At 43.9% G+C, this 26,233-nt stretch overlaps 1 protein-coding gene across 5 annotated transcripts in view; it reads right to left on the bottom strand.

Moving 5' to 3' along the window:
• LOC142576599 (septin-2-like) overlaps positions 1-23,783 on the bottom strand; it is a 46,087-nt gene extending 22,304 nt beyond the window's left edge. For 2 of the 5 annotated variants that reach the window (XM_075686796.1, XM_075686797.1), the window contains exons 1-7: positions 23,310-23,634; positions 23,049-23,133; positions 22,829-22,915; positions 20,690-20,813; positions 11,877-12,011; positions 8,261-8,378; positions 4,944-5,045 (exon numbers count right to left, since the gene is read on the bottom strand). In XM_075686796.1, coding sequence (XP_075542911.1) covers positions 4,944-5,045; positions 8,261-8,378; positions 11,877-12,011; positions 20,690-20,813; positions 22,829-22,915; positions 23,049-23,133; positions 23,310-23,351 — 693 coding nt within the window. In that variant the 5' untranslated portion in view covers positions 23,352-23,634. Of the gene's footprint in view, positions 1-4,943; positions 5,046-8,260; positions 8,379-11,876; positions 12,012-20,689; positions 20,814-22,023; positions 22,066-22,828; positions 22,916-23,048; positions 23,134-23,309; positions 23,636-23,657 lie in introns of those variants that run through there. The other 3 variants (XM_075686794.1, XM_075686793.1, XM_075686795.1) reach the window with 3 other exon arrangements.
• Between the last annotated feature and the right edge of the window lie 2,450 nt (positions 23,784-26,233).

The following is a 26,233-nucleotide window of genomic DNA, read 5'->3' as shown; positions in this document are numbered from 1 at the left end:
ACAAAAATGCCTAGAATATCTCCCTGATGCTTCCATAAAAGTTTCAGAGCGACATCTTCAGAACATTTTATTAAATTTTACTGAGCAGGATTTTGCTTCCTCAAACTTTCTGGAGAGCCTGGGGAGCTTAAAGAATGCGATGGAAGGATTGTTGAGTATTGACTTTATAGCTGAATGCATGTTTAAGGCTATGACAGTCTTGTTTTTTTTTTTTTCACAACACACATTTTTTTGCAGTGTCATTTTTTTTATGTTACCTTCGCATCAAGCACACTTTCAGGGTGAACGAATAGCCACATCCTAAATTTATAAAAAGTCAAGATAACAAAGCAACACAGTCACAACCTGCGCTGTAGCCAAAGGAACGTGACAATAACAGAGTCAAAACAGGCCAAATGATAAAGAAGAAATCAGCTCCAGATACCGAGCAGAAAGGCAAAAAAAAAAAAAAAAGTTTTGAGACAAAGACTTTTGAAGTTTTGCCTTGCCTCCACTCTTCTAATATCCACCAGGACTGTAGTCTTTGGTGTCCTCAGCAACATGGGGCTTCTCGGGCATGCAGCCTTTCATATCTGATGTTCTTTCGATGCCTTTTCTTTTTCGTAGGGCATCCTTTTCTGAGGCTCTTTGAAGAGAACACTTTCCCGACTTCAAGCCAAGTGAGGCACAAAACTCTCTTTGTGCACGAAGAGTTCCCAGCATAGTACTTGCCGATTGCCTCATTGTCAGCTGTCTGCGCTGCAATCAATGAAGCATTTTGTTCTTTTGGTAGAATTGACCAAATGACAGAGCATAGAATCTCGGCTGCATTACCAGTCTCCTTGCCTTGGCAACGGCTGAGTTGTTGAGGATCCTAGAAGCGCTGATACAGAGGCAACAACGCAGCTGCAACATCTTCATATTCACACGATAGAAGGTTGCCATTACGGCCCTTTGCATCTCGTCCACTTCACTATTGCTACGTATGGCCACGCCATAATAATTGGTAAGCTTTTTGGTTAGGTCTTGGGTCAGGCCTCCAAATGATTTACTATTTCTGTTTTTTGAGACAAGTGTTCGCAGGGCTGCACCCATCCTCTTTTCCACGTGATTGATTCAGTCCTCTTTGTTGAGTGCAATGAAGCCGTACGCCTTGTCTTCACAAAAGTCCCGGAAATACAGCCATCCCCATCACAAACAATGGGTAAGTAGCGGAGGTCATTCCTTCCCAGTTACCTTTTCAACAAGATCAACGCTGCCTCGACCTCCATTCGGCTCGAGTTTGCACTGGTGTTCTTCTGACACAAGCGAGTCTCTCTCCATTCACTGTAGCCTTCATCCTCTTCTTTCGGGCTAAGCGTGCATTCATGGCATCTGTTCCAGAGGATAATGCAGTCAAGCACCGAACCAGTGTAAAATTTAATTGTGCCCACACCAATATGGGATACATGAGCACGTGTCCTCCATGTGCCGTCGCAAACTATGGTCACATTTTTTGTGAATGCCGGCTTCGTTTTTCTGTAAATTTTCTGCACAGCTGCTACAGCAACAGAAGAGAATTGCCACGGCCACCTCACTGGTGGACCTGAATTTTGATTTCAGATATTTTTTGGAATGTCTTATGGTTCAAGCATCTGTGTGAAACACTCAATAATGACCAAAGGTCAGTCAGTGCAGTTGCCCCTCTTCCGGTGGTTTTGATTGCTTACATTGCATGCATACTCATGTCAAAAGCCTTACCACCCTCTACTCATGGTGATAACCATTTACCTCCAACAATGCCGCAGGCACTGCAGGTCAATAACATTCGTGCAGCTAACCCACGCCTTGTTCCCTAATGAATAGTCAGGCCCGGCTGAGAGCATTCTTGGCACAAGGCATTCTTGTACGAAGCATTCAATGCTGTAACCTGCACAAACAAAAAAGTAATCCGCTAGCTCCACATCGGTGCGTCTGTCACTCTCACCTGTGAGCTTCATTTTTCTCTCGGTTGTCGAAACAGAACTGCGTGATGCTTGCACAGCCTCGGCAAGCCCATGAGAAGCTTCTACCGACATGAAGTGCGGCTCCAAATGAGCCTGAATTGTACCAACAATTCTTGACTGCATTTCATCCATGCGCAAGGGGTTGCACTGCGGGTCTGAGACGTCAGCGCACGAGGTGCGTAGTCACAAGTCCGATGCATCCATGCATGGCCCTCAGGGAACTGCTGCGTGTCCGCAATGCACTGAATGCCGGCAGAGTCAGCACTGGAAGCTGTTGGCGACGCTTTCTTTTTGGGTGTTGAGACTTGCGCTTACGGCTGCGAAATCAATGCGCAGTTTTGCATTTCTTCTTGTACTGTGGCCGATTCATTATCACAGCCAAGATCCTACATGAACCTATGCCTCATACGCCTTTGGAGCCACAAATGAAACAATCGGGCGCCTCGTAATAAGGGCAATGGAGAACTAAGCTGTGGGAAGAGCAGACGATGCGACGGCACTTCCTGCGCCGCTGCGGAGACCAACGGGGCAGTGCGCTGCTGTTACGTGGCGTGTGCCGCCAATCAGGAAGCATCGCGAGACCTCTAAACTTCTGCTTTCTTCTGCATTCGTTTTTGTTCGGAGGAAGCCGAGAAAGCGGCAAATTTGAAGTTGGAGAAATGCTCTTTCTGACGAACCAAGATGGCGATTTTGTGATTTTGCAGTTTCCTCAAAAGTCCTCGTTGCCTTGGCTGTTAGAAAACCTTTTTTAGAGCACTTCTATGCAGTTTTCAGGGAAGATGTTATGGAATCAGGTAGAGAAAGAGTTATAGGAACTAAAATGTGAGTTCCGAAAAATAGACTTTTCGGCCATTTTTCGTGATGCGAAAGCTGCGTCGCTTCTTAGTTGATCATGCATGGCGACTATGCAGTTTTTAAGGCATGTGGCCAATGTGCGCACCAAGTCAAAATGAAATTACTGTTTGCCGCAACCGTTACAGACGAAACCGTCGTGGCTATCAACTTATGAAGCACTTATGAAGGCACGCAGCCAGCTGCCAACACGGTGTTATGTGTGGTGATAACTGCAAGAATAAAAGCTTTAAGAGCACAATGAGGCATGAAGCGTTCCGGTGTTGATGTCAGCCATGTATCTTGTATAATTTCCGCTGATGACGATGGTGATGACCACCACTTCATTTTGGCTGGACGCTGGTGCCGTTCTTGCTCTTTTGTGTCGTGCATTGATGGTGCTCCATACTTGCCAAGCTACTGTACTAGAACCAACTGGGTTGTGCTGGTTCGTGCATTTCTTTTTTTTTTTAATCCTTCGATATATACGTCAGTGCAAAGTCAGCACACGCTAATGGCACCTATCTCCAGGAGAAATGCCCCTGGTGGTAAGTTAAGGCCTCTATAAGATTTAAGTCCAAGAGCTTAGGCATGCTGCTCGTTTTTGGGGGCTGGGTGGCTACAAGCTGCTGGTGAATTTATGGCGCAGTTCGTGCATTTCACTGTGATGTGCTTTTTGACACTCAGGCATGGGTAATTGAACTTCCTTGCACCGAGTGCACTTTGTGTTCACCGTCTTAGCTACTTGGCGAGTGCGGAACCAGGGAAAATTTATCAGTAGCTCATGGAAGCCCGAGGAGGGGCCTGTGAAACCCCCGAGTTCCACGGAACTCACTTTGAGAACCCATGCTTTAGGTGCACCCTGGTAAAGGACACAGACTGGACTGCACATCCCGATGAGAGATGCGCAGTGGGCAAAAGAAGCTTTGCTTTAAATACTGTCGTCCATTGACATGCATATCAAACTGCAAATCCTATAACAATGTAACACAATTCATCGCATTTCCCTCCCCAACACACAGCACCACTGTCCCTTGTTTCTCACCCAAGCGTCTCCCAAACATCTGGAAATGTTTTCTTTTTCACTGCTGTTCTCATGTTTGTATTTTTTTCACTTCTACAAAGCCCTAATCTGCAATATAGCACAGAATGACACAAAACCTGGGGTAGTTGGCCAAAAAGAAAGCTTTGCATTAAAATTGGGCAGCTCACCGTCAAATCTCAAATGGAAGACAAAGCAATAGCAGTGGGAGTAATACAGTAAAACCTCATTATTTAACCTTCGTTAACTCAGAAAATCGGACAACTAAGACTCGTTTTCTGGTCTTGGCAAGTATATGGAATAGGCCGGATGTAATAGGCCTCACACCGGTTAATTCGGACAGCTCTCAGAGCTTGGCAAATGCAGAGTGCCGCAAACGAGCGAGAACCAACGCTAGCGCCGAACCAAAACAAAGCGGTGCAGTCGGCATCGCCAAAGTCGTCAGAGGAAATTGTGCCTTTAAAGCCTTTATTCATTCTAGCGTTTACCCCTGTGACGGGTACTGCATCGGCCACGTGCCTTCATAACGCCATAGCCACAATGCATGATCGCGTTGATAACCACCACAGTTATGCCCACAGAAGTTGTGGCAAGCCATAGTTTCATTTTGATTCAATGCAGGTATCGGCCGCGTTCCTTCTAAACTGCGTAGTCGCCATCTATGATTGCGTTGACAGCAATTGTATTCAAGCTTGGTGATCCATCATATGTTTTGTGAATGTGGACATCAGTCATCCCTCTTAGCATGCACAAGCTTGATGATCGCATGAGCATGCTCTAAAATTCGGCACGCAATTTTATGCAGTTCTAAAGACTGCTGTTGGCTTACACGAAAAGCTATTTGACCATTGACACACAATGACCATTGGGGGCCACCAGACATGGAATGACATACTGATTTGAGACTATTTTCCTTGCATTATGCTGAATGTAGAACTTCATTTAGTGATTTAAAATCAAAATAAATACATTTTGCTAGCTCAAGTCAGCACAGATGTAATGAGTATTGGTTATAAAGAATTTTCTTGCTACGAATGCTGTTACAAGTGGGATTCACTGTACATGTTAGCGAGGGCGCAGTGTAATGTATTGTCACAGGCACAGACCTTCAGTTCTCTGTCTTGCAGCTTGATATCGTCGTCCTCGTCGCTGTCACACTCTGGCAACTGGTAGACAGTCACTTGATGCTCCTCAAGTTCCCGTAATATCTGCGTACAGTGCAGGTCATTCAGGCACCGTAAAAATCCAGAGGTGATTGACTTCACCCTATGCTGTCACAATCAGCTTAGCATCTCAATATTTATCACATTCAGAGCATAGCAATACTGCCTGCAACAGCTATTGATTGATCTCAAACCTATGACAGATAGCTCAGTGGAAGGCTCCTCATGAACGCTTTCCTGTCCGCACCTACACCCATTGATAGCCCGTTATCGATGGTTTCAGCTACAAATTTTGCCACACTTGGGGTTGCTTTCGGGCAGATAGCATCATCTAGCATATAAAAGGGGAACTGTTTTTCTAGTGTCATTTTCGTTTTTTTTTTTTTTACTGTGGGGGGGGGGGGGGGTATTTTTAGAGTGCCTTATAGCTGGGCGTGACAAGTGCTCGTAGCTTCCAACATGGTGTCAACGTCGCGCGCGGATGCCCTTCAGAATTGGCAAATTTTGACGCACTACGGTGAGTCTACATCATAATTTTTTGATAGTGGTAGCAGCACAGACTCGGAAGATGATTTTGATCCCTCGGACTTCAGCTAGGAAGGCGAATGTGTGTCAAATAGCCCCAGAACGTCAACAGGTATCCGCCAAAAGGTTTTTTTCGACTCTGAACCGTTTTCTCACTGTCGTGCTTAGATCTGAAGGTATCCGGTGTGTTCTAAAAGTCACAGTTATTATCTGCAGGGTGTCAACGTCACTTGAGAAGGACCACTTGCCAGTGGCGGTGCAAGGGGCAAGGAGTGTAGTTTTGCACAAGAAGGCAGCCAGGAGTGTGGACCTCAGCACTGCGTAATTATTGCGCTCTGCAGTGTTGCACGGCAGTCCGTTAGTGTCGCGCCGCACGAGCACAATAGCCACTGGGGCTAACATTCTCCTTCCTATATAAAGAACTTCTACAGACAGAAAGCTTATATTTGCACGAATGTTGCATATAGCCTTTTCGTGCAAAATGATTAGGGAGTTTTAGAATAGGGGCCCCAATAGTTTGGGGCCCCAAAGAGCTTTGCGGGTGTTAGCGTTGGGACACGTAGGAGTGAAGAGTTTTAGAATAGGGTTTTACGTTTGCGGATAGCGTCTTGCGCTGACAGCGCCACTACGGCGTCAAAGAAAAGCTATTAGAAATAATTAAATAAAATATACCATTTTATGATAGGAATAATAATTTTGACTTGCGTGTATTCGCATTTAATTACAATTTAGAGGCTATTCTGTAAGCAACAAACAATTAGTTGCGCTTAGTTTTGAGCAAACAAAACTTTACTAGCCTTCACCAGCCAAGCTTAGCCGTGTTAGGCCTACGAGCCATAAAATCCACAATCGAATTCAAAATCAGCGGCGTCTAATGAGTCAGTCTTCATAACACACGCTAGTTGAGAGAAAGCGATAACCGCAGTCACTTCTCCTAGCTTGCGAACTTCACGCGTTGCCGCGAATCGAACCCAGTTTGGTGCTAGGTTAGAGCCGTTGCTTCGATGGGTGCCGCCATGTTCGCCGACGCAAAACTTTAGGGGCCGCTATTTGGGCTCCCGCTAAATCGGTGAAATAGCGTTCCCAACGCAAAACCCAAAGGCAGTTTGCGTCTTGCGCATGCGCAGTGGCTTCGACGCTATATTTTTGGGGCCCCAAAAGGTTTGGGGCCCCTATTCTAAAACTCTCTAATATTTCGAAAGTTTTTTACGTTCTCTTGATGTAAAGCAGCATCGATGTTTTTACAGAGTTTTCTCGTACAAGTTTTTTTATTAAATAATCTTTTCCAAAGAACTGTTAATAAATGTTTGCTTCAAAAAATATGTTATTAGAAAGAACATTCCTTCTAAAATTGATACCATACATTCTAATATCAAACATTTTCTGTAGCAGTAAAAAAATTGTTTACTAGATAACCCAAAGACTGCCTATTTTCTTGCGGACAGGAAGGTGGTAAATCAGACTCTTTGGGTTTTTCTTTATGTGCACCTATATATAAATGTACAAGCGTTTTTGCATTTTGTTCCTATCACAGTGTTGCCGTGGCGGCTGGGAACCAAAGTTGAACCTCATGTTTAGCAGATAAACGTCATAGCCACTAAGCTACCATAGCAGCTTCTGCAACATCTACATGGCCAAGACAGAGTTCTTTCACTGGATGACAAAGCCATGGGCTCCTTCCTATAGCCCTCCAAAAGTCTTGTAACACCCTGTTAATTGTATCCCCTTTAGGCACCAAGTAACTTTCTCTGCTGAAATCTGTAATGACACATTTCTTGTACCTAAGGGGCTACAGAAAATAGCGCATCTTCCTCTCCACAATCACTCTCTCAAAATTACAAACATGCAACATTCTAACAAATCACAAATTTTCCATCTCACAGAAAATTTGAAGTTTGCTCCTAATGGCCCACATTTAGTTAAGCCGTGATAGATGTGCTTTCATGTTCTTCTTAATGTCTGACAATGACTGCGCTTTAGTTCTCTGGAACAATACATGCACTTTATTCAGTTCTGCAGCACAGGCCAACTAAGTGATGCCTAAAGAGTTATGGTTTGAAAAGTTAAGGGTAGAAAACAGGCACAAGAGGAACAAAAAGAAAAACAATTCTTTCTGTGGAGTTCATGTTTTCTATGCTAAACTTTCAAGCTGTAAATCTCTATTAGCTCATTAAGCTTTCTGTCATTCTGCTGTTTCTGAATATGCACGCATCTTGAACAGCATTTTACCTTCCATACAGCTCTTGATTTTGAGGAGCTATCCCGGCACAGTCACCGGCACGGCACAGTTGCCCCAAACACACCTTGAGCACCATTTTGGATCTCCTGTGGAGGGTGCTGGAGATTTCATATTGAAACACCTTGAATGTACTAGCTTAATACGAATTCCTTCCAAAGTATTTTACGCCTGTTCCTAACAGCATCTGTTTAGTTAAGCCGCAATAGATGTGCCTTTCTTATTCTGTTGAAATCTGACAGTAGCTGTACAAGTAGTGCCTGAAAGCGATATCACAGAGTTCTGTTCGCTTAATGCAAAAAAAATTCGCCGGTGGTTGCTGCAACAAAGGCATGTGATGATATATCGGGTTTTATGGCGAAGAAAGGTATGCACATGTTACAACTTTCCAATACAACTGCTACACAGGCTACCTCTGACAGTAGTTGCACAATTTTGTTCTACCGCATCGCGCACTACACAGGAACATGAAAACAAAAGCAGAGGCATGCCAACTCACTCGGTCCTTCATCTGTCGAACTTCGACGGGGGTCAATGTGTCAGCCTTGGCAATGACGGGCACAATGTTGACCTTCTGGTGAAGCCGCTTCATGAACTCAATGTCCAGCTGCCTCAACCTGAACAATGTGAAGAGACTAAACATGTAAGACACACTGTTTGTGCTGAAGGATCTTGTTGTTAGGTGAGTTGACAGGTACTTGGGGAAGTCACTGTGATGCAAACAAGGCCAATAGAAAGAATTGATGACCGGACAGCACAGGTGATACATGCTGCTGTCCCATCTTCTGTTCCTTGTTTCCATTTTGCTTCCACTATGATGGCTTCCCCAAGCAACTGCAGAGCGTGATGTCACAAGGATTGACACAGTCTTAGCAGTGCAAATTTTTTAAGAATATAAGATTAATACTATCTGTGGCCAAGTCTTCAAAAGTTGCATGGCAGAGAATGTTGTTCAAGGAGACAATCAGTGAAGGAGAGCTGACGTTATCGTTTGCTCTCTTATTTTTTGCACTGTGCCCTTCTTGTTTACCATGTGCAGCTTGTGAATAGCGAGAAACATTTTAATGTGTGTCACATTAAACATTTTAATGTGTAATGTGTGTCCTGAAAGCTAGCTGCCATAAAAGCAATAAAAGTGACAGTCACTTAAGTATCCTTATGTGGTTTGAATGTGAAATACACCTTAATACACTTTAATTCACCTTCACTCGCTTTACCTCACCTTAATTCACTTTACTACACCTTAAAGAGACATTAAAGGCAAATGTTAGGTCAAGCTAGATTGAAAGATTATGCTTCTGTAATAACGAATTTTAATGAAAACAGAGCTTCTGAAGGCGAGAAAATGAAGAAAATATAAAATTGGAGTGGTGCCATCTGTTGTTGACTGTGGTACCTCTTATGTGCGACATCAGCAACTCTAGAGAGTGGCCGCGACCCACCACTGCGAGTGGCATCGTTTTTCTCTGGTTGCAATGGCCGAGGCGGCAATGTGTGGCAATGAACCACCCTGCCGGCTCCTGCAGCAGAGGGACCGTATCTGGCAACCTCAACCCAAGCAGAGCCACAGAGTGACTCACGCAAGCTGAACACCTACACCTGCCAAGCGTATGCTTCATATACAGAGCTAACTAAAGAGTCTACAAAAGACATAACGGCATAGCGGGTGGTCACATGGAGATGACGTTAAATCCTCCACTATGGTGCGTGCAGTTCAAATTGAGAAGCAGCAGCGGGACCTGCAATGGCAATTTCTTAGGCAAAAAATTGATATACAGTCGAACCCACTTATAAAGATACCGGTTTTAACAATGTATCGGTTACAACAATAAGAAGCTGCTGCACCGTGAACTTTTGCATGTTTTCCATGGTGAAAAAAACCTACTTACTACAATGTTCTGATGGTGCATAATTGGTTAAAACGATGAAAAAAAAAAATTGATATACAGTCGAACCCACTTATAAAGATACCGGTTTTAACAATGTATCGGTTACAACAATAAGAAGCTGCTGCACCGTGAACTTTTGCATGTTTTCCATGGTGAAAAAAACCTACTTACTACAATGTTCTGATGGTGCATAATTGGTTAAAACGATGAAATCTAGCTGCTGGGAGCCTGTGCTGAAAGGCAGTGAAATGTGAAATCCTTGAAAAAAAAAAAAAGAAAATGCAAAACTCGAGCCGCTGCTCGATGGACCGCTGCCCCCAACAGCTGCCACGCGCTCATTTTCCAGCCTTCTCTGCATGCCTCTCTCCCGTCGCCTGTCCACCTCTCGGAACACGAATAGGCTGCACTTTATAGCTCTATGCCGCGCCACCCTCTGAAACACGAATGGAGCATGCATTGCTCCCAGATTGCTCGCTGGCTCCTCATTCAGCGCAGTTCTGCAAACGGCTTAATCCCTTGCATTCGTCTTTGTTGTCTGCGTCGAAATGTTCCTGGCTATGTGGTTCAGCGTCGTTTGACTTGCTGTCGAAACGGAAGATGGCTGATCTAGTTGACATTTCCAAGATCCCTGAGTTTTCCAGGTTTTCTCTGAGCGCCATTGCAAAATTCCCTGAGTGATACAGAACTATGTTTTATGTCAAGAGGGGTTGAAACATCTTGGTCAGTTTCACAGTTCACGTCCAATTTTTTTTTAACTCCCTAGGGGCTGTGAGAACATCCGAAAAATTGGCCAGCTGGAAAAAATAAATGCATGTCATTTACTGCCCTTAAGGGCTCAAACCGCTACAGGCACATTCAAAAACGCTCTGAAGGCTTGTCGATACACATATTAGGCATATTGGTGCTCGTACTGTGACAGGAAATACCGGGTGCATGCGTGTATAATTAAGCAATACATACTGTGTCACGTGGCAATAGCCCCTTTTTAAGCTTGTTATGCTTCACTGCAATACTTTTGCACATGCTTCACCAAGTAACATTTCTGTAAAGAGGCAAAGCTGACTTTCGGGAACCGGCATTATGCAATGCACCGTGCTTTCCAAGCTTGTAAGTCAATCGCGAGGAACACAACGGCGGCGTCTGTGCCATTGCTGACAGCAGCGAATTCTTTCAATAAAAAACACACCACCCAATGGCAAGAAGCTTCATAGTGAACGTCGAAGCAGCTAGGCCTAGCGTTGCCGCAGAGGTGGCCGTGGCTGCCAGCGGATCTGGTGCGAGAGCGCGGGTTTAAAGCGGCGAGGTAATCAAAATGGCAGCAGTGGTGGCTTTGATTAATGCCATTTTGGACCTGCAGTCACGGCAAAGCATCCAGAAATTTGGATGGCAAAGAGTTCTTGAGTCCGAAATTTCAGACGTTCTGATACATTGACTCTATGGGGTATGTGGTGATGCCGCGGAGCCGTCCAAATCATTGGGAATCCGGAAAGTCGGTCATTTACAGTACACTGGCAACTCCTCCAGCCGACGACAGGACATCAAAGACGATTCATTACAATTCCTATCTGTTATTCGAGTCAGCATTACCACAACTTTCGACCATTTCAATAAAATTACAGCTAACTTTCCCTGATAGAGGCGAAAATTCCCAGAGTTTTCCCTGAGTTTTTCCAGACTATTCAAAATCCCTGAGAATTCCCAGTTTTCCCGGTTGGTAGACACCCTGCATTTACTATCTTCTGCATTACTACCGAGGTCGTACAAGATACTGATGATGTCACCTCCTCTTCACTGGCTGTGCAGTCAGGTGCCGAATGACGCATGCACCAGGCCACATGTTTGCTCAGCCTGATGACTGCTACATGATTGCGCAATGACGCACAAACTAGGTCAAACTTTGACACACTAGGCCGAACTTTGATCAACCAGAACTCTGGAGCTGCCATGGCGTCTAGGAAGCGTGCTTGTTTCACACCCTGGAAACCTGGGCTCGATTCCCACTCAGACCAAAATTTGCCAAATTTTCTTTTCAAGGGCATTAATCTACTTTGTTTACAGGAACCTCCCTGAGAAATGTGACACCAATTTGAGCATTTTTTGAACTGTTTTTACTCTTTGTGCCACCAGCGATTTTTGGTACCATTGCTTGATCATGCCCAATATTCTGCTTCATGGGAAATATAATGCTTTCACATTAAAATGCAGCAGGAAAAAGGAACAACGCACCCATGTCCCCATGGTGGGATGAAGTACAAGCAGCAGTGAACCCTGTTGTCCACAATGTTCTTGCGATTGAGACCACTCTCATCCTTGAAGAACTGGTTGAACTGTTCATCAATGTACCGATCAATGGACCTCCAACTGCATATAAGAAAATATATGTTCAGGTGACCATAATAGGCAGCTATGTGTGGTCATCCTAAAGAAGCAGCACCACCTAAAGTGTCAAGCCAGAGTGGTTTGTAGTCTTTCGTTCCTCCATGCGCAGTACAGTGAACTGTTAAGTGTAGATGCTAGTCGAAGACCCTTGTTTTTAATAAATGTTATACAGCAATGCAATTTTGTGTGCTTGTAAGGCTTTTTCTGCCTACTCGATTACACTAATTATATCTTCTGTAGCTTGAATAGTTTTTGTTCCGTGTTGCTAAAATTAGTAAGCAAAGGGATTCTTGTGCACACTTTAAGTAATTTTTTGTAGGAAACACAAGAAAACAGCTTAATCTACTCTTTAATAACTTTAAAACTAGCTGGAATGTTCCCGTAAAAGTAATCAATATTGCAAAAAATTGCAAGGTTGTAATGCTTCACTTTTTTCTTCTATGCTTTTCAGAAGTTAGCTCAAATTTGCATAATGATATCACACAAATATTGCAATTACCAATTACCTAATGTTGCTTGAAGAAGTTGAATATAACATTAAAACAAAGGTGTGCACAAATATCCGTTCATTTTCTACTTTTCGGCAACAGTGAACATAAACTATTGAAGCTACAGAATATCTAATTAGTGTAATGGAATGGGCAGCAAAATTCTAATAAGCACACAAACTTTTATTGCTCTAAGACACTTGCTCAAAAAAAAAAAAAAAACAGAGGTCTTCGACTAGCATCTCCCCTTAAAAGCAATGTACCATCATGCAGCTTGCAGATTGTTGCCATTCTACCTATGTGTACCAGCCGAAGCAGCACCAACATAGTACAACAGTGTACAAAGCGCCGAAGACCATCTAGTACAAGTTGGCTGCAGCAAGGCTGCTAGTTCCAGACTTACCACATTGAGAAATTAGCTAATGCTTTACACTAGCACATTCCGTTTAGCAGTGAACCATGCTGTAAGTGGACAACCTGTAACCATTATTTCATGCTTCAGGTGCTTGCACTGATTCCTCTGCACATATAGAAGTCTGAGTTAGTTCATGTTGAAGTTACATTGGAGCAGAACAATGGAACACAAAAGCATCAACAGGCCGGTACTAATATTGTTATGTATGTTTTCTATCTTCGTTTTACTATGCTGTTTCAATATAACTTCTCTGACCAAATGTTGATTGTAAACACTGTCGTAAAATAAAAATAAATTTTTAAAGACCATACAGTTTGCCATAAAGCAGCATTTCGAGGCACACATAAATGTGATGTGTTCCAAGGACTGGAGGGCTCTGTGATGTTGACAATCAATAATCATTAGTAATCAATAAATCAGCAGCATGTTGAAGGAATAAACATATTACTGCCTGAAAAAAAAAATGGTTATTTTCAATTTAATTTGCAACACACATTGAGAATAAGCATAATCAATGAAAAGAAAAAATAATCTGCTGAAACTTTTTCAGCAATAGGGGGAAACCACAGGCAGAAAACTGGAAGTGAGCTTCACCTCAAGCCACCTATGGCATTGTTTGAAATTTGTACAGACAGCTCTTGCCATACGTGAGCCACAGGCATCACACATGATGTTTTCCATCACATCTGTGACACCAGTGAAGCTGGAGCACTTGCATACCTGTCTCCCCTGACCTTGCTTTCCAAAGCAAGCTAGTCATCTGCCTCACTTCTACCTTCTCCTGTGTCCCTGCTCTCAACCAACAAATGGCGCTTGCTGCCTGCCAGTCAATGTTGGCCGAAGACAGCTAAAAACTTCCGTGCTCAACACTGAAGCTTAGGAAGAAAGAGAAAAGTGTTCTTGCATGCTGCCTGTGGATAACCGGCCATGCGGCATGGAAAAATTGTAGTAGGTGTCTCATTTTAGCACAGAACACACACACGAAGGTCACGCTGTTTCAACTGCTCAATCTTATATGCGATATACTCTTAAAACAGGTATTGTTATAAGGGGTTTCAACTGTACCAATGTGTCTGAAATGAAAAGTCTGCTGGGCCCATGCTAATCTGCCACAGAAAGTGGCTTGCATAATCAACCTTGGACTTTATTACTAAACGAATTCAGGTGTTTCCAAGGGAAGAAAAGAATACCAGGACGTTCAAGGGCCTTGAAAACATACTTTTCAATTTCAACGGTTTTCAAGGACCTGTGGGCACCTTACAGAATGAAAGCCTCCCCCAGCAATGTACACTTACTATCCGTTTTGAATAAGCCAAGTAAATTCAACGCCTGCAAGCTTCTTATACCCCTGTTACAGAGACACATAACCAAACTATAGTAAAATCTCGTTAATACGTAGTTGGCAGGGAATGTGGATCATGTACGCACTAAATGATGTACTAATTAACTGACAATGACAGATGAGCAGCTATAGACTTTCCAACCAGAAAAGAACTACAGTCCAATCTCGATAATTTGAACTTTAAGGGGCCTCAAAATTTTTTCAAAATAAAAGAAGTTTAAATTAAAAGAAGGACTTGTTCTTGAAGTATCTGTGCACCATAGCACGATACACGAGCAGTGTGAGTCATGAAATAGCGGCATACAAACACAGTGAGCGAGGACCACGAAACTGCCCACGCTGGCCCATGCTAGCTTGCCGATAACGGCGGAAAACGAAACTTAGGGAGCAGGCTAAGCTGGCGCCAGGCTGGCGGCACTGGTGCTGAGGCGTGCATGCGTGAAGACTGTCAAAGGTGAGAGAGTTACGAGGGTGTTGAGAGGGAGGGCGAGGGGAGTGTAGTTACGAGGAAGGATGGAAGGGAAGCGGATTTACTTTCCCGCCAGCTTGATGGATCGCGTAATTACCTCTGTCAGCTAAGACTGCACCGAAACAGGGGAGTGGCTGAGGCCAGACTGGGCCTCGGCAACTGGGCCGGGCCTGTGAATTGCAAATTATTTGCTTTACCTGGAAAAGTGATGATTACAATCTACAAGAAAATCACTGGCCTTACTTGACAACTCATAAAGTGACGGTATGGCATATGAAGCATGTGGCTAGCAATCGACTTCAAGAACTGGAGCACTAACCCTATACATTGGCTGGTTTACAAGCTCAAATGGTCAGCAGTTGCATGCAAGTTCGCAGTGTTAATCTTAAATCAAAGCGAGGTCTGCTCACAATAAACTACACTACCATGATTAGTAATTGTAGTAGAGCAATTTGGTGCCAGTATTTATTTATTATTGCTAGATCACTACTGCATAACTTTGAAGGCTAACATTTACAAATACTGAAAGACACACAGTCTACGCTCATTACAATGGACCCGCGTACAATAGACTTTTGGATATAACGGACGATTTTTCAACCTTAGTTTGGTCTGGTTATATTATTAATGCAACGAAGTTTGCTTTTAACGAACTATGCTACAACGAACTATCGGCTACAGGGGGTGAAATTAGCGGCAATTTTTATCAAAACCGGGCATAGAAAATGGACTTTTGCCGTGTCAATATGGGCTGGCAACCGACTTGCGAGGGTCAGGCGGCAATTGCAGCTTAATATCGTGTGCCTGAGGGAGGGAGGAAAGCCGGGCAAAAGTACGCCATCTTACGCGCGCAAGGCACGGGGAGGGGGGGGGGAGGAGGCAAGGGTAGGAAGGGAGTTCTGTTCCGGTGGCTGCTGTTAACGGTGCGACCATACGGGCGCCATATCTTGAAAGTGACCTGCGATGTCAACAAAGTGTGCGCCCGCACGGGCCTCATGTTCAAAGCAATCTGCGATGTGGACAGTGTGCCCAGTGCAAGTAGCTTTGTATGTGCCGTGCTTTGCGTTGAAGCGAGAGACGGCACGAAGGTCAATTTGCTCGCTGCTGCTGTCATGCTTATCTTAATTTGCTATCACAATCGATGCTTTGCCTTTCGGACAAAACTGCGACTTTTTTGTTTGTTTTCTTGCTTTGGACATTCGTCATTCACTCTTTGCAACAAAGTTGTTAGGTATTGTGATGAAAGATTCGGAAGTGAGTCGTCTCGGATATTACGGACTTCGGGTAAAACAGAAGTTTTTTGTTGGATTATCAGGGTCCGTTGTAACGAAATTTGACTGCATATAGCCTTACAGAAATCTGAGCACCCTCAGATAAAATACAGTTAAACCCCGATATAACCAATTCGGTAAAATTGGCAATTTGCTTCATTATATAGAAACTTTGTTCTACTGAAATTCGACCTCTTAGTCAATAAGTACAGTCACCGGTAAATTTTTCTTACATGGAAAGGGGCCACACAATTTTCTGAATTATCGGGCAATTGAAGAAAGCAAACTTGAATGAGAAAACAATTCATCTTGAATAATTTGGGAGTCGGCAACGAATACGGTTTCATGCCATGTATGCTGATGATATTTTCACATTGGCGGTATGAATTAAGTAAGTCAGCCGCGCTTTCGCGTGCACTCTGCCCCCATGGCTGATAGCGTTGCCTGCACTGGGACGACACAATCAGGAAAAGTGCCGGCAGCGGGGAGCAAATGCCTCATGAGCCTCTCACTCGAACGGGTCACTAACACTCGAAATTCATCATCATCATCATCATCATCATCATCATCATCCTGGTTACGCCCACTGCAGGGCAAAGGCCTCTCCCATACATCTCAAACAACCCCGGTCATGCACTAATTGTGGCCATGTCGTCCCTGCAAACTTCTTATTCTCATCCGCCCACCTAACTTTCTTCCGCCCCCTGCTACGCTTCCCTTCCCTTGGAATCCAGTCCGTAACCCTTAATGACCATCGGTTATCCTCCCTCCTCATTACATGTCCTGCCCATGCCCATTTCTTTTTCTTGATTTCAACTAAGATGTCATTAACTCGCGTTTGTTCCCTCAACCAATCTGCTTTTATCCCTTAAAGTTACACCTATCATTCTGCTTTCCATATCTCGTTGTGTCGTCCTCAATTTGAGTAGAACCCTTTTCGTGAGCCTCCAGCTTTCTGCCCTGTAGGTGAGTACTGGTAAGACACAGCTATTACACGCTATTCTCTTGAGGGATAACGGCAACCTGCTGTTCATGATCTGAGAATGCCTGCCAAACGCACCCCAGCCTATTCTTATTCTTCTGATTATTTCCGTCTCATGATCCGGATCCGCCGTCACTACCTGCCCTAAGTAGATGTATTCCTTTACCACTTACAGTGTCTCGCTACCTATTGTAAATTGCTGTTCTCTTCCGAGACTGTTAAACATTACTTTAGTTTTCTGCAGATTAATTTTTAGACCCACTCTTCTGCTTTGCTTCTCCAGGTCAGTGAGCATGCATTGCAATTGGTCCCCTGAGTTACTAAGCAAGGCAATATCATCAGCGAATCGCAAGTTACTAAGGTATTCTCCATATACCTGCTGTACCTCCTGTAAACACGCTGTGAATAGCATTGGAGAGATTGTATCTCCCTGCCTGATGCCTTTCTTTATTGGGATTTTGTTGCTTTCCTTATGGAGGACTACGGTGGCTGTGGAGCCACGATATATATCTTTCAGTATTTTTACCTACGGCTCGTCTATACCCTGATTCCGTAATGCCTCCATGACTGCTGAGGTTTAGACAGAATGAAACGCTTTCTCGTAATCAATGAAAGCTATATATAAGGGTTGGTTATATTCCACACATTTCTCTATCACCTGATTGATAGTGTGAATATGGTCTATTGTTGCGTAGCCTTTACGGAATCCTGCCTGGTCCTTTGGTTGACGGAAGTCTAAGGTGTTCCTGATTCTATTTGCAATTACCTTAGTAAATACTTTGTAGGCAGCGGACAGTAAGCTGGTCGATCTATAATTTTTCAAGTCCTTGGTGTCCCCTTTCTTATGGATTAGGATTATGTTAGCGTTCTTCCAAGATTCCGGTACGCTCGAGGTCATGAGGCATTGCGTATACAGGGTGGCCAGTTTCTCTAGAACAATCTGCCCACTATCCTTCAACAAATCTGCGGTTACCTGATCCTCCCCAGCTGCCTTCCCCCTTTGCATAGCTCCCAAGGCTTTCTTTACTTCTTCCGGCGTTACCTGTGGGATTTAGAATTCTTCTAGACTATTTTCTGGTCCATTATTGTCGTGGGTGCCACTGGTACTGTATAAATCTCTATAGAACTCCTCAGCCACTTGAACTATCTCATCCAAATTAGTAATGATATTGCCGGCTTTGTCTCTTAACGCATACATCTGATTCTTGCCAATTCCTAGTTTCTTCTTCACCGCTTTTAGGCTTCCTCCGTTCCTGAGAGCATGTTCAATTCTGTCCATATTATACTTCCTTATGTCAGCTGTCTTACGCTTGTTGATTAACTTCGAAAGTTCTGGCAGTTCTATTCTAGCTCTAGGGTTAGAGGCTTTCATACATTGATGTTTCTTGGTCAGATCTTTCGTCTCCTGCAATAGTTTACCGATATCCTGTCTAACGGAGTTACCACCGACTTCTATTGCACACTCCTTAAGATGCTCATAAGATTGTCCTTCACTGCTTTAACACTAAGGTCCTCTTCCTGAGTTAAAGCCGAATACCTGTTCTGTACCTTGATCTGGAACTCCTCTATTTTCCCTCTTACTGCTAACTCATTGATCGGCTTCTTATATGCCAGTTTCTTCTGTTCCCTCCTCAGGTCTAGGTTAATTCGAGTCCTTACCATCCTATGGTCACTGCAGCGCACCTTGCTGAGCACGTGCACATCTTGTATGATGCCAGGGTTAGCGCAGAGTATGCGGTTTATTTCATTTCTAGTCTCGCCGTTCAGGCTCCTCCACGTCCACTTTTGGCTATCCCGCTTGCGGAAGAAGGTATTCATTATCCGCATATTATTCTGTTCCACAAACTCTACTAATAATTCTCCCCTGCTATTCCTAGTGGGTATGCCATATTCCCCCACTGCCTTGTCTCTAGCCTGCTTCTTGCCTGCCTTGGCATTAAAGTTGCCCATTAGTACAGTGTATTTTGTTTTCACTCTACCCATTGCCGATTCCACGTCTTCATAGAAGCTTTCGACTTCCTGGTCATCATTACTGGATGTAGAGGCGTAGACCTGTACAACCTTCATTTTGTACCTCTTATGAAGTTTCACAACAAGAGCTGCCACCCTCTCGTTAATGCTATAGAGTTCCTGTATTCCTGTTCCATTTCCTGCTCCTGTTTAATTCCTGTTACCAGCTATATTCTTATTAATCAAGAATCCAACTCCTAGTTCTCATCTCTCCGCTAAGCCCCGGTAGCACAGGACGTGCCCGCTTTTTATCACTGTATATGCTTCTTTTGGCCTCCTAGCTTCACTGAGCCCTATTATATCCCATTTACTGCCCTCTAATTCCTCCAATAGCACCGCTAGACTCGTCTCACTAGATAACGTTCTAGCGTTAAATGTTGCCAGGTTCATATTCCAATGGCGGCCTGTCCGGAGCCAGGGATTCTTAGCACCCTCTGCTGTGTCGCAGGTCTGACCACCGCCGTGGTCAGTTTCTTCACAGCTGCTGGGGACTGAGGGCCGGGGTTTGATCGTTGTGTTCATATAGGAGGTTGTGGCCAAGTACTGCACCAGGGTGGCCAATCCTGCTCTGGTGAGTGAGTGCACTACCAGTTCTGGTCACCGGGATCAGGCCACACTCCAGGCCTGTTTACGCAATTTTATCAATACGCGGATTTTTTTTTTAATCCGGTGGAAAATTGCCGGCACCGGGATTTGAACCACGCTGCAGGTGCAGCGGTGGCGTAGCCTCATATACTATGCAGCCTCAAATACTAAACATGCAGGAAGACAGCTTACATGGTGCCACACTTTCCAAACGTGCCCACTCTTTGCACACATGGCAGATTACCTCTGAAGCAGGGTGCGTGGCTCTGTATGTGCTCAGCTGTACTTATAGCCACGCGCAGCCACAGCAGAGACGCACGCCAACTTACCACCCACTCCGCCTGGCCTCCTCATGAATGTTTTCATTGCATTATCGTGAGCTCACTCCCCTCCCCCTCTTCCCCTTTGCTCGCACAGGAAGGCTGCACTCGTGAAGGCACCATCTTTATTGTCTCACCCTCGCAAACTTTCATTCGCACCCAAAGCACACAGTGCACAGGGTGCAATAGGATCTCATTGCACTTGGACTTTATACGGAAAATGATGCGGCCCCACTTCAACTTGTGCTCTGATTGTGTGGTGCCCGGTTTGAGAGGTGCGTTTGCAAGCAGCCACTTGTAATTTCATCATTTGACCATCTGCGTCTGCCGAAGTTTCCATTTACTGCCTTGACATTCCTTTGCGGTGGCAGTGAAATTTCGTTATATTGAAACTGCATACAAAAGCAGTTCTTTATATTGAGGTTCTAAATACAGGGTGTTCCATAGACAAGAGGTTATGAAAAGTTAAATACGCTGTTATATTGAGACTTCATTATGTTGAAGTTCATTATATCGAGGTTTAACTGTAAATGAATAGAAACTGTGACATTTTGGTGCACATAGGTCCCTTGTTCACAGCACCACTGAACGCAGCATTGTCAATGGCTTTTCCCTGAGACAGTGGAACAACGGATTCATGTCGGCCTTTGAAACAACACTTGACTTTTTACTCCTTTCATTCCTGGCAACTGCATGCTTAATTTGATATGTTTCTCCTTTGAAAGATGAGCTTACGTCAGGTGTGCGTCAATCACCAACATCTAGTGCAGCAACGTACCTCTCCTCGCAGTTTACAGAGTCGCCAAATCCTGGTGTGTCCACCACAGTCAGCCGTAGCCGGACTCCCTTTTCCTCTATCTCCATAGTTTTTCGCTCGATCTGGACTGTTCTGTCAATCTTTTCTGTAGACGAAAATGGAAGGCCGAGGGCACCACATTGTGTTAATTCGCAGAGCAACAAAATGAAACCGCATATGGCAAACAAGCAAGAAGCTTGCAGAGGAGTGCAAGGGGACAACATTCCCACAACACAGTGACCCACGTTCTTAGCCTGACATTGTCAAAGCAAAGCGATTTTTCACTTACCACTGCTTCGTTATTGCTATAACTTTTGAACTACCATAACTGTTTGATTATAAGGTGGTCAAGATAATAAGGTGAGTGTCTAGTTGGAGGAATCAAGAAAAAAAATTTGAGTATGCGCACAAACACCTGGCGATAGAGTCGCCGGCAGATAGAATTCAAACTTGGCAGGGGCTGCCCGAAGTACAGAATCACTAGCACAGCCAAAATGCAAAATGGTGACCGTGAAGTAAGGGAGAAGGGAGCTTCAACAAATGGAGTGCAAGTTATAAGTAAATTTTGCCTTTAAGTGTAGCTTCACAACATTGCATCGCATGCTGCCGTAAAGCCACACTATAAGGTGAAATTTGCATATAACTTGCACTCTGCCTTTACTGTTCCTTGCATATAAGTAGTGGAGTAACATTGAGGCTAAGGACTCTGGGAAAAAAGCCTCGCCTCATATTCGAATAAATATGATATGCTCTGTTTCATAGACAGCAGGCAACACTCTGAAGGATAGAGAGACTTGTCTCACTGCTTGCATTTGCCAGCAGAAATTGGTATGTCAAATACAAAATTATAAAGGCAGGCATACTGTTATTCAACGTACCATTAAGGCTCATATTCTTATATTGCAAATTGTGATGTATTTACCACATGAAAGCCATCACAGATCTGAAACTACCACCAAACGAGGAAAGTGACACCTTTCAACAGTCAGTGGCTGCAGCGCAGCGCTTGCAGCCAAACCACAGAAAGTTGCATATCAGAAGCATAACAGTGCACAAATAATACACCTGACATGAACTTATGTCCACAAGTTGTAGCTGAAATATATGAAGTAGTTATTCCATATAAGGTGTCGCAAATCAGAAACAACCGACTGCACTACAGAACACACAGCTGCCTTGCAAGGCTTTTGCAACAGTGTCTGCTTTGTATAAACAGATTGAATTTATTGATCTGCATCACTCAGAAACACACACAAAGTATCTTCAGCCTGCGCAAAAAAAAAAAAAAAAAGAACACCATAGTATATGCATCTTACCATTGGAGAGGTGAGCTGCCCCAGAGATGTGGATTGGTTCAACTGTGTGTTGGATACATCCAGACAAACCGGGGAAGCAATGATATCAAGTGTTTTACCGACAAATCAGGATAAAAAATGCAATCATGTTGTTAAATTTGAGTGATAACATGGTAGCAGTAAGCATATAACTTCCTGTTAATGTCATTTGAATAAGAGCTTGTTAGGGTGCAAATGTTTGGCCAGCAAGTGTCACATCTAATCCAATGGTCTTTTTTGAGCTGATGCACTGCATTTATTGCTGATTATAACTTGCTTTCACACTCTGTTAAACCATTGCTAGTTTAGTATAGTGTCCTGTTTTATTATCATGGTTTGGTGTTGTTCTTGCAATTTTCTGATGCTCCTTGCTTTTCCTAGCCAGTTATGTATGTGTGTTCTCTTTTTGAACCGGCCATGATGCTTATTTTCTAAATGTCAGTTTTTACAAGTTTTCCCCTTTTTCTTTGAGCACTTGTAAGAGCTGTCTGGCCAATGTGCCCCAAATGAGGCTTATGAGGTATGATTACATAAATGCGCTAATGTTAAACTCCTAGTTATGAGAATGCTTGCGATAATCAGAACAAGAACCACCACGACTGAAATCACCGCAACGAGATAAGGGTTTCTTAAATAAAACAAGAAAACACCTTATCAATATTGAATAAACAAGCAGCACGTTCACAGGTGAATAAATGGGGCGGAAGGGGGGGGGGGTGCCGCGACGTAATTGTGGTAAGCAGTTGAGGGTACGTTTTAGGAAGCAAAAGCATAGTAAACGTCATACCTTCGGCGTTGGGGATCTTGCGATCTTCGTACAAGTCGGTAAGAAACAGGCTGTTTATGAGCGTTGACTTTCCTAGGCCGGATTCGCCTGGCGAATAAAACCAGACGGCGCAAGTCAAATGTAAGACAATGCTTTCCGGAAAAAGAGAAGGTGAAAGAGTGAGATCAAAAATAAATAAAAAGGTACACTAAAATCTCACTGCACTAAACGACGCACGTACCTACGACCATCAGGGTGAAATCAAAGCCCCGCTTGACGGATTTCCTGTGTACTTGCTCCGGCAGCGTCGCGAAGCCGATTTCTCCCTGTACCGGCGAAGCCAAACATAGGATAGCTTACACGCTCATCGCGAGCATCATTCACCCGGCAAAGCTGACAAGAAGACAGCGCCCGACTACTTGCACCAAGTATTAATTGTACTGAAACTTAAGGAAGGTCAGGCTAATGCGCTGGGCAAAGGAAACGAGAGTGTGAAGCTCGCCTCAGATGGACACGGGGAGTGGCGCAGATCAGTGCTCGGCATCGTTGATGGTCAGTGGTCGCCTCCTCCCTCGAGCAGCGAGATACAGTTGCGAGTTGTTAAGCGTCGTAGTAGCCTTCGGTCTGGCTGTCTTGCAGCCGCCGTGCTCTCAGAAAAGGCCTAACGCTTGCATTTTAGCCGACTTGCAACGTTCCGCGCTGGGTCATTTAAAGGCCATTGTTACGCGCTTCCTCCAGCGGCCCAGAGAGCGATGCTGCGAGCGAAGCCAATGAAGTCAGCAACAGCGTCCCGCCACGGTCACGGCAACCAAAACAAAACCTTCAAAAACAAGTAATAAAAAAAAAACACCTTTAAGGATCATTGTTGCTTGGTGCGACGCTGCTATTTGACGCATTGCAGTTGCGCACCTGTATTCGAGTTTTTAAAGTTATAACGGAACGTATACACATAAGAAAATTGTATCAAGCCCGGCTCCCATGGAGCGAATTTACACTGCGTTTTTAACAGCTACGATTTCTGCAAATGCGAACTTCCTATAGGGTGTATGCACCATAACATAGAGTTACTATACTGACTCTCATAGAGTTAGTAGAACAACTCTAGAGGAAAAGCTGGGCCGGAAAAGTGGGAACCTCTAGGGCGCCGCCCTGTTGCTACTGGTCAATGTGGCCAGCGCAATTACTATTGAAAGAGCTGAAAGCAAGTACAGGTCACCTTATGCTTTCTCATCTAAAATCGCATACCTGATGGCTTTATGAAGGTGGTACGTTAATATGAAGTTTACAGAAAGAGCTCGCTAAGTCCGCGACTTATGTAAATCACGATGTACGCTTTCTTGCAATAAAGGATGACACGAATTTAGGTTTCGGATCTGTTTTTTGGATGCGTAGTAGTTTCGTACAGTTTGGGTTTGACATGCGATCGCGCGTCGACATCGGACGCTATGGCACACCAATGCATTGGGCACACACACTCGTGCCTTGTGTGCCACCGAAGTGCTCTGGCATATACCTTGACATGTAAGTAAACGAATGTATCTCCTTGTTGAGAATATCACGCGAGTAGGCAGCTCTTGTGGTGCATCGCAATCGTTTGAGAAGCGTCACAGTAGAGCATTTTTCTGCATGCGGAGCGGTGTTTTTGTTTGCAAGTTTCCCTTCAGTAGGAAATTGCTGGACAGGCGGACCAGCGCACCGGAATTGTACTGGCGAAGCCGCAAGCAACTCAAAGAATCTGTTTAATTGTTGCACTTTGTACAATCATGCTTCTACAAAGGCCACAGCAGACAAACAGTCTGATGCCGAGTATATCTCTGCCACGAAGTAATCAAGAGGCGAGTGCCTAATGCGGACGAAATCGAGTGCATCGAGACTTAGAACAGCAGAAAGCTCAGCTACTTGGTAAGGATTCATTATGCAAAACAGAGGTGAGGCGTGCAGACAGGACACAAGAGTAGAGAAGTGGGCGGCGCTCGTGTTGTTTGTTTGTAAATACTCTACTCTTTGTGTCCTGTCTGCACGCCTCACCTCCGTTTTGCATAACGAGTGCATCAACCCACATATTAATAGCGTAGGCGTTTTATTAACTGTGCAATATTTTCAACACTTCCTTGCATGCCATTTCATGTGGAATATCTTTTCTGGTCACAAATTTGTGCAGCGAATCTATTTGCATGATTGACTCCGGGCCTGCGGGAACGTTCACTTGCACTTGATGCTGAGTCTTTTACATGTATCCATAAACTGAAGATATGCACATCGGATCCCTGCGAGCATTTTCAAAATTTAATTATTTTAGACAACAGGCACATATGCAATACTGACATAATCCCGAGCACCACTAAGCAGCTGGGACACATTTTTGTTGTCCATACTCGCAGGTAAAATAAGTAGATCATGTGGACAGCTCCAGCTCATTCTCCTTAAAACAGTGTGTACAAGGGGTATGCAAAGATAATTTTTTTCTCGCGCACCGATTATTTTGCTGTATAAGCAAGAGAACCCACCACGTTAGTGTAACGTATCTTGCACATCACACTAATATGTGCTTTAATTTACCAAGTGAGATGAGTTACTTTTATGGCTCATTCAGTCATATCACACTGCAAGCTGCATTCATCAATCTTCAATTGGATTTTGGAAATGTTTAATGAAACATGTTTCCCTTTTATGCAGATATGCAATGGCAAGCCCTTCCGTGTGTTCCAAAGGTAAAATTTAAGCTCTAAATTAAAAAAGACATTTTTAGTCAGAAACAAGCAAAAATGGTGAATGCAGAGTATCGAAGCCCAAGGTACAGAAATTATGAGAAGTGTCGAATGGTTTTAAGGAAAGAGTCGTATTTGCAAATGCAACTCTTTAGTGGAGGTCAAGCAAGTCAGTATAGGTAGAATACTCTGCAAGATTATGCGAGTGAGGGGATGTCAAACAATGGGTCAGGAAATGCGTTGTTTTTCTGCAAAACAAAAGCTATGATTGTCATTACATAAGTCATTTTAGCATCATGAGACTGGTGCTTGATAAATTCAGAAATAAACCGAAAAACAAGACAAGCAAAAATAAAAAAAACAATTTAATGATGCTCTCTCCACTCTGGGATAAATAAAAATAAACACATCACATCTAATGTGGACATATCAGACGCCTTGTGAAACACGAAAGGAAAAATTCAGTTTCGAGCTATGGAACTTGCCGCATAGATGTGGGGGGCCTTGCACTAATAGTGATAGTTACCACTGCATTTAGAAATTGAAAGCATTTGTGCAGACAAGGATGATTCTTTATATTTTTGGCTACCACTTCAAATACCTCCACCAAGTGTTACAATGCTGCACGCAGCCATACTAAGGATCTCGCAGCAACACCTGCAGCTAAAAAGCAGAAGCAGTCAAAGTCCTGGTGTGTACTGGACACCATATTTGAAAA

The sequence above is a fragment of the Dermacentor variabilis genome, chromosome 3, assembly GCF_050947875.1.
Source record: "Dermacentor variabilis isolate Ectoservices chromosome 3, ASM5094787v1, whole genome shotgun sequence".
Lineage (NCBI taxonomy): Eukaryota > Metazoa > Arthropoda > Arachnida > Ixodida > Ixodidae > Dermacentor > Dermacentor variabilis.
Note: the sequence above shows the minus strand (reverse complement) of the source record. Positions and strands in the feature narration are given on the sequence as shown.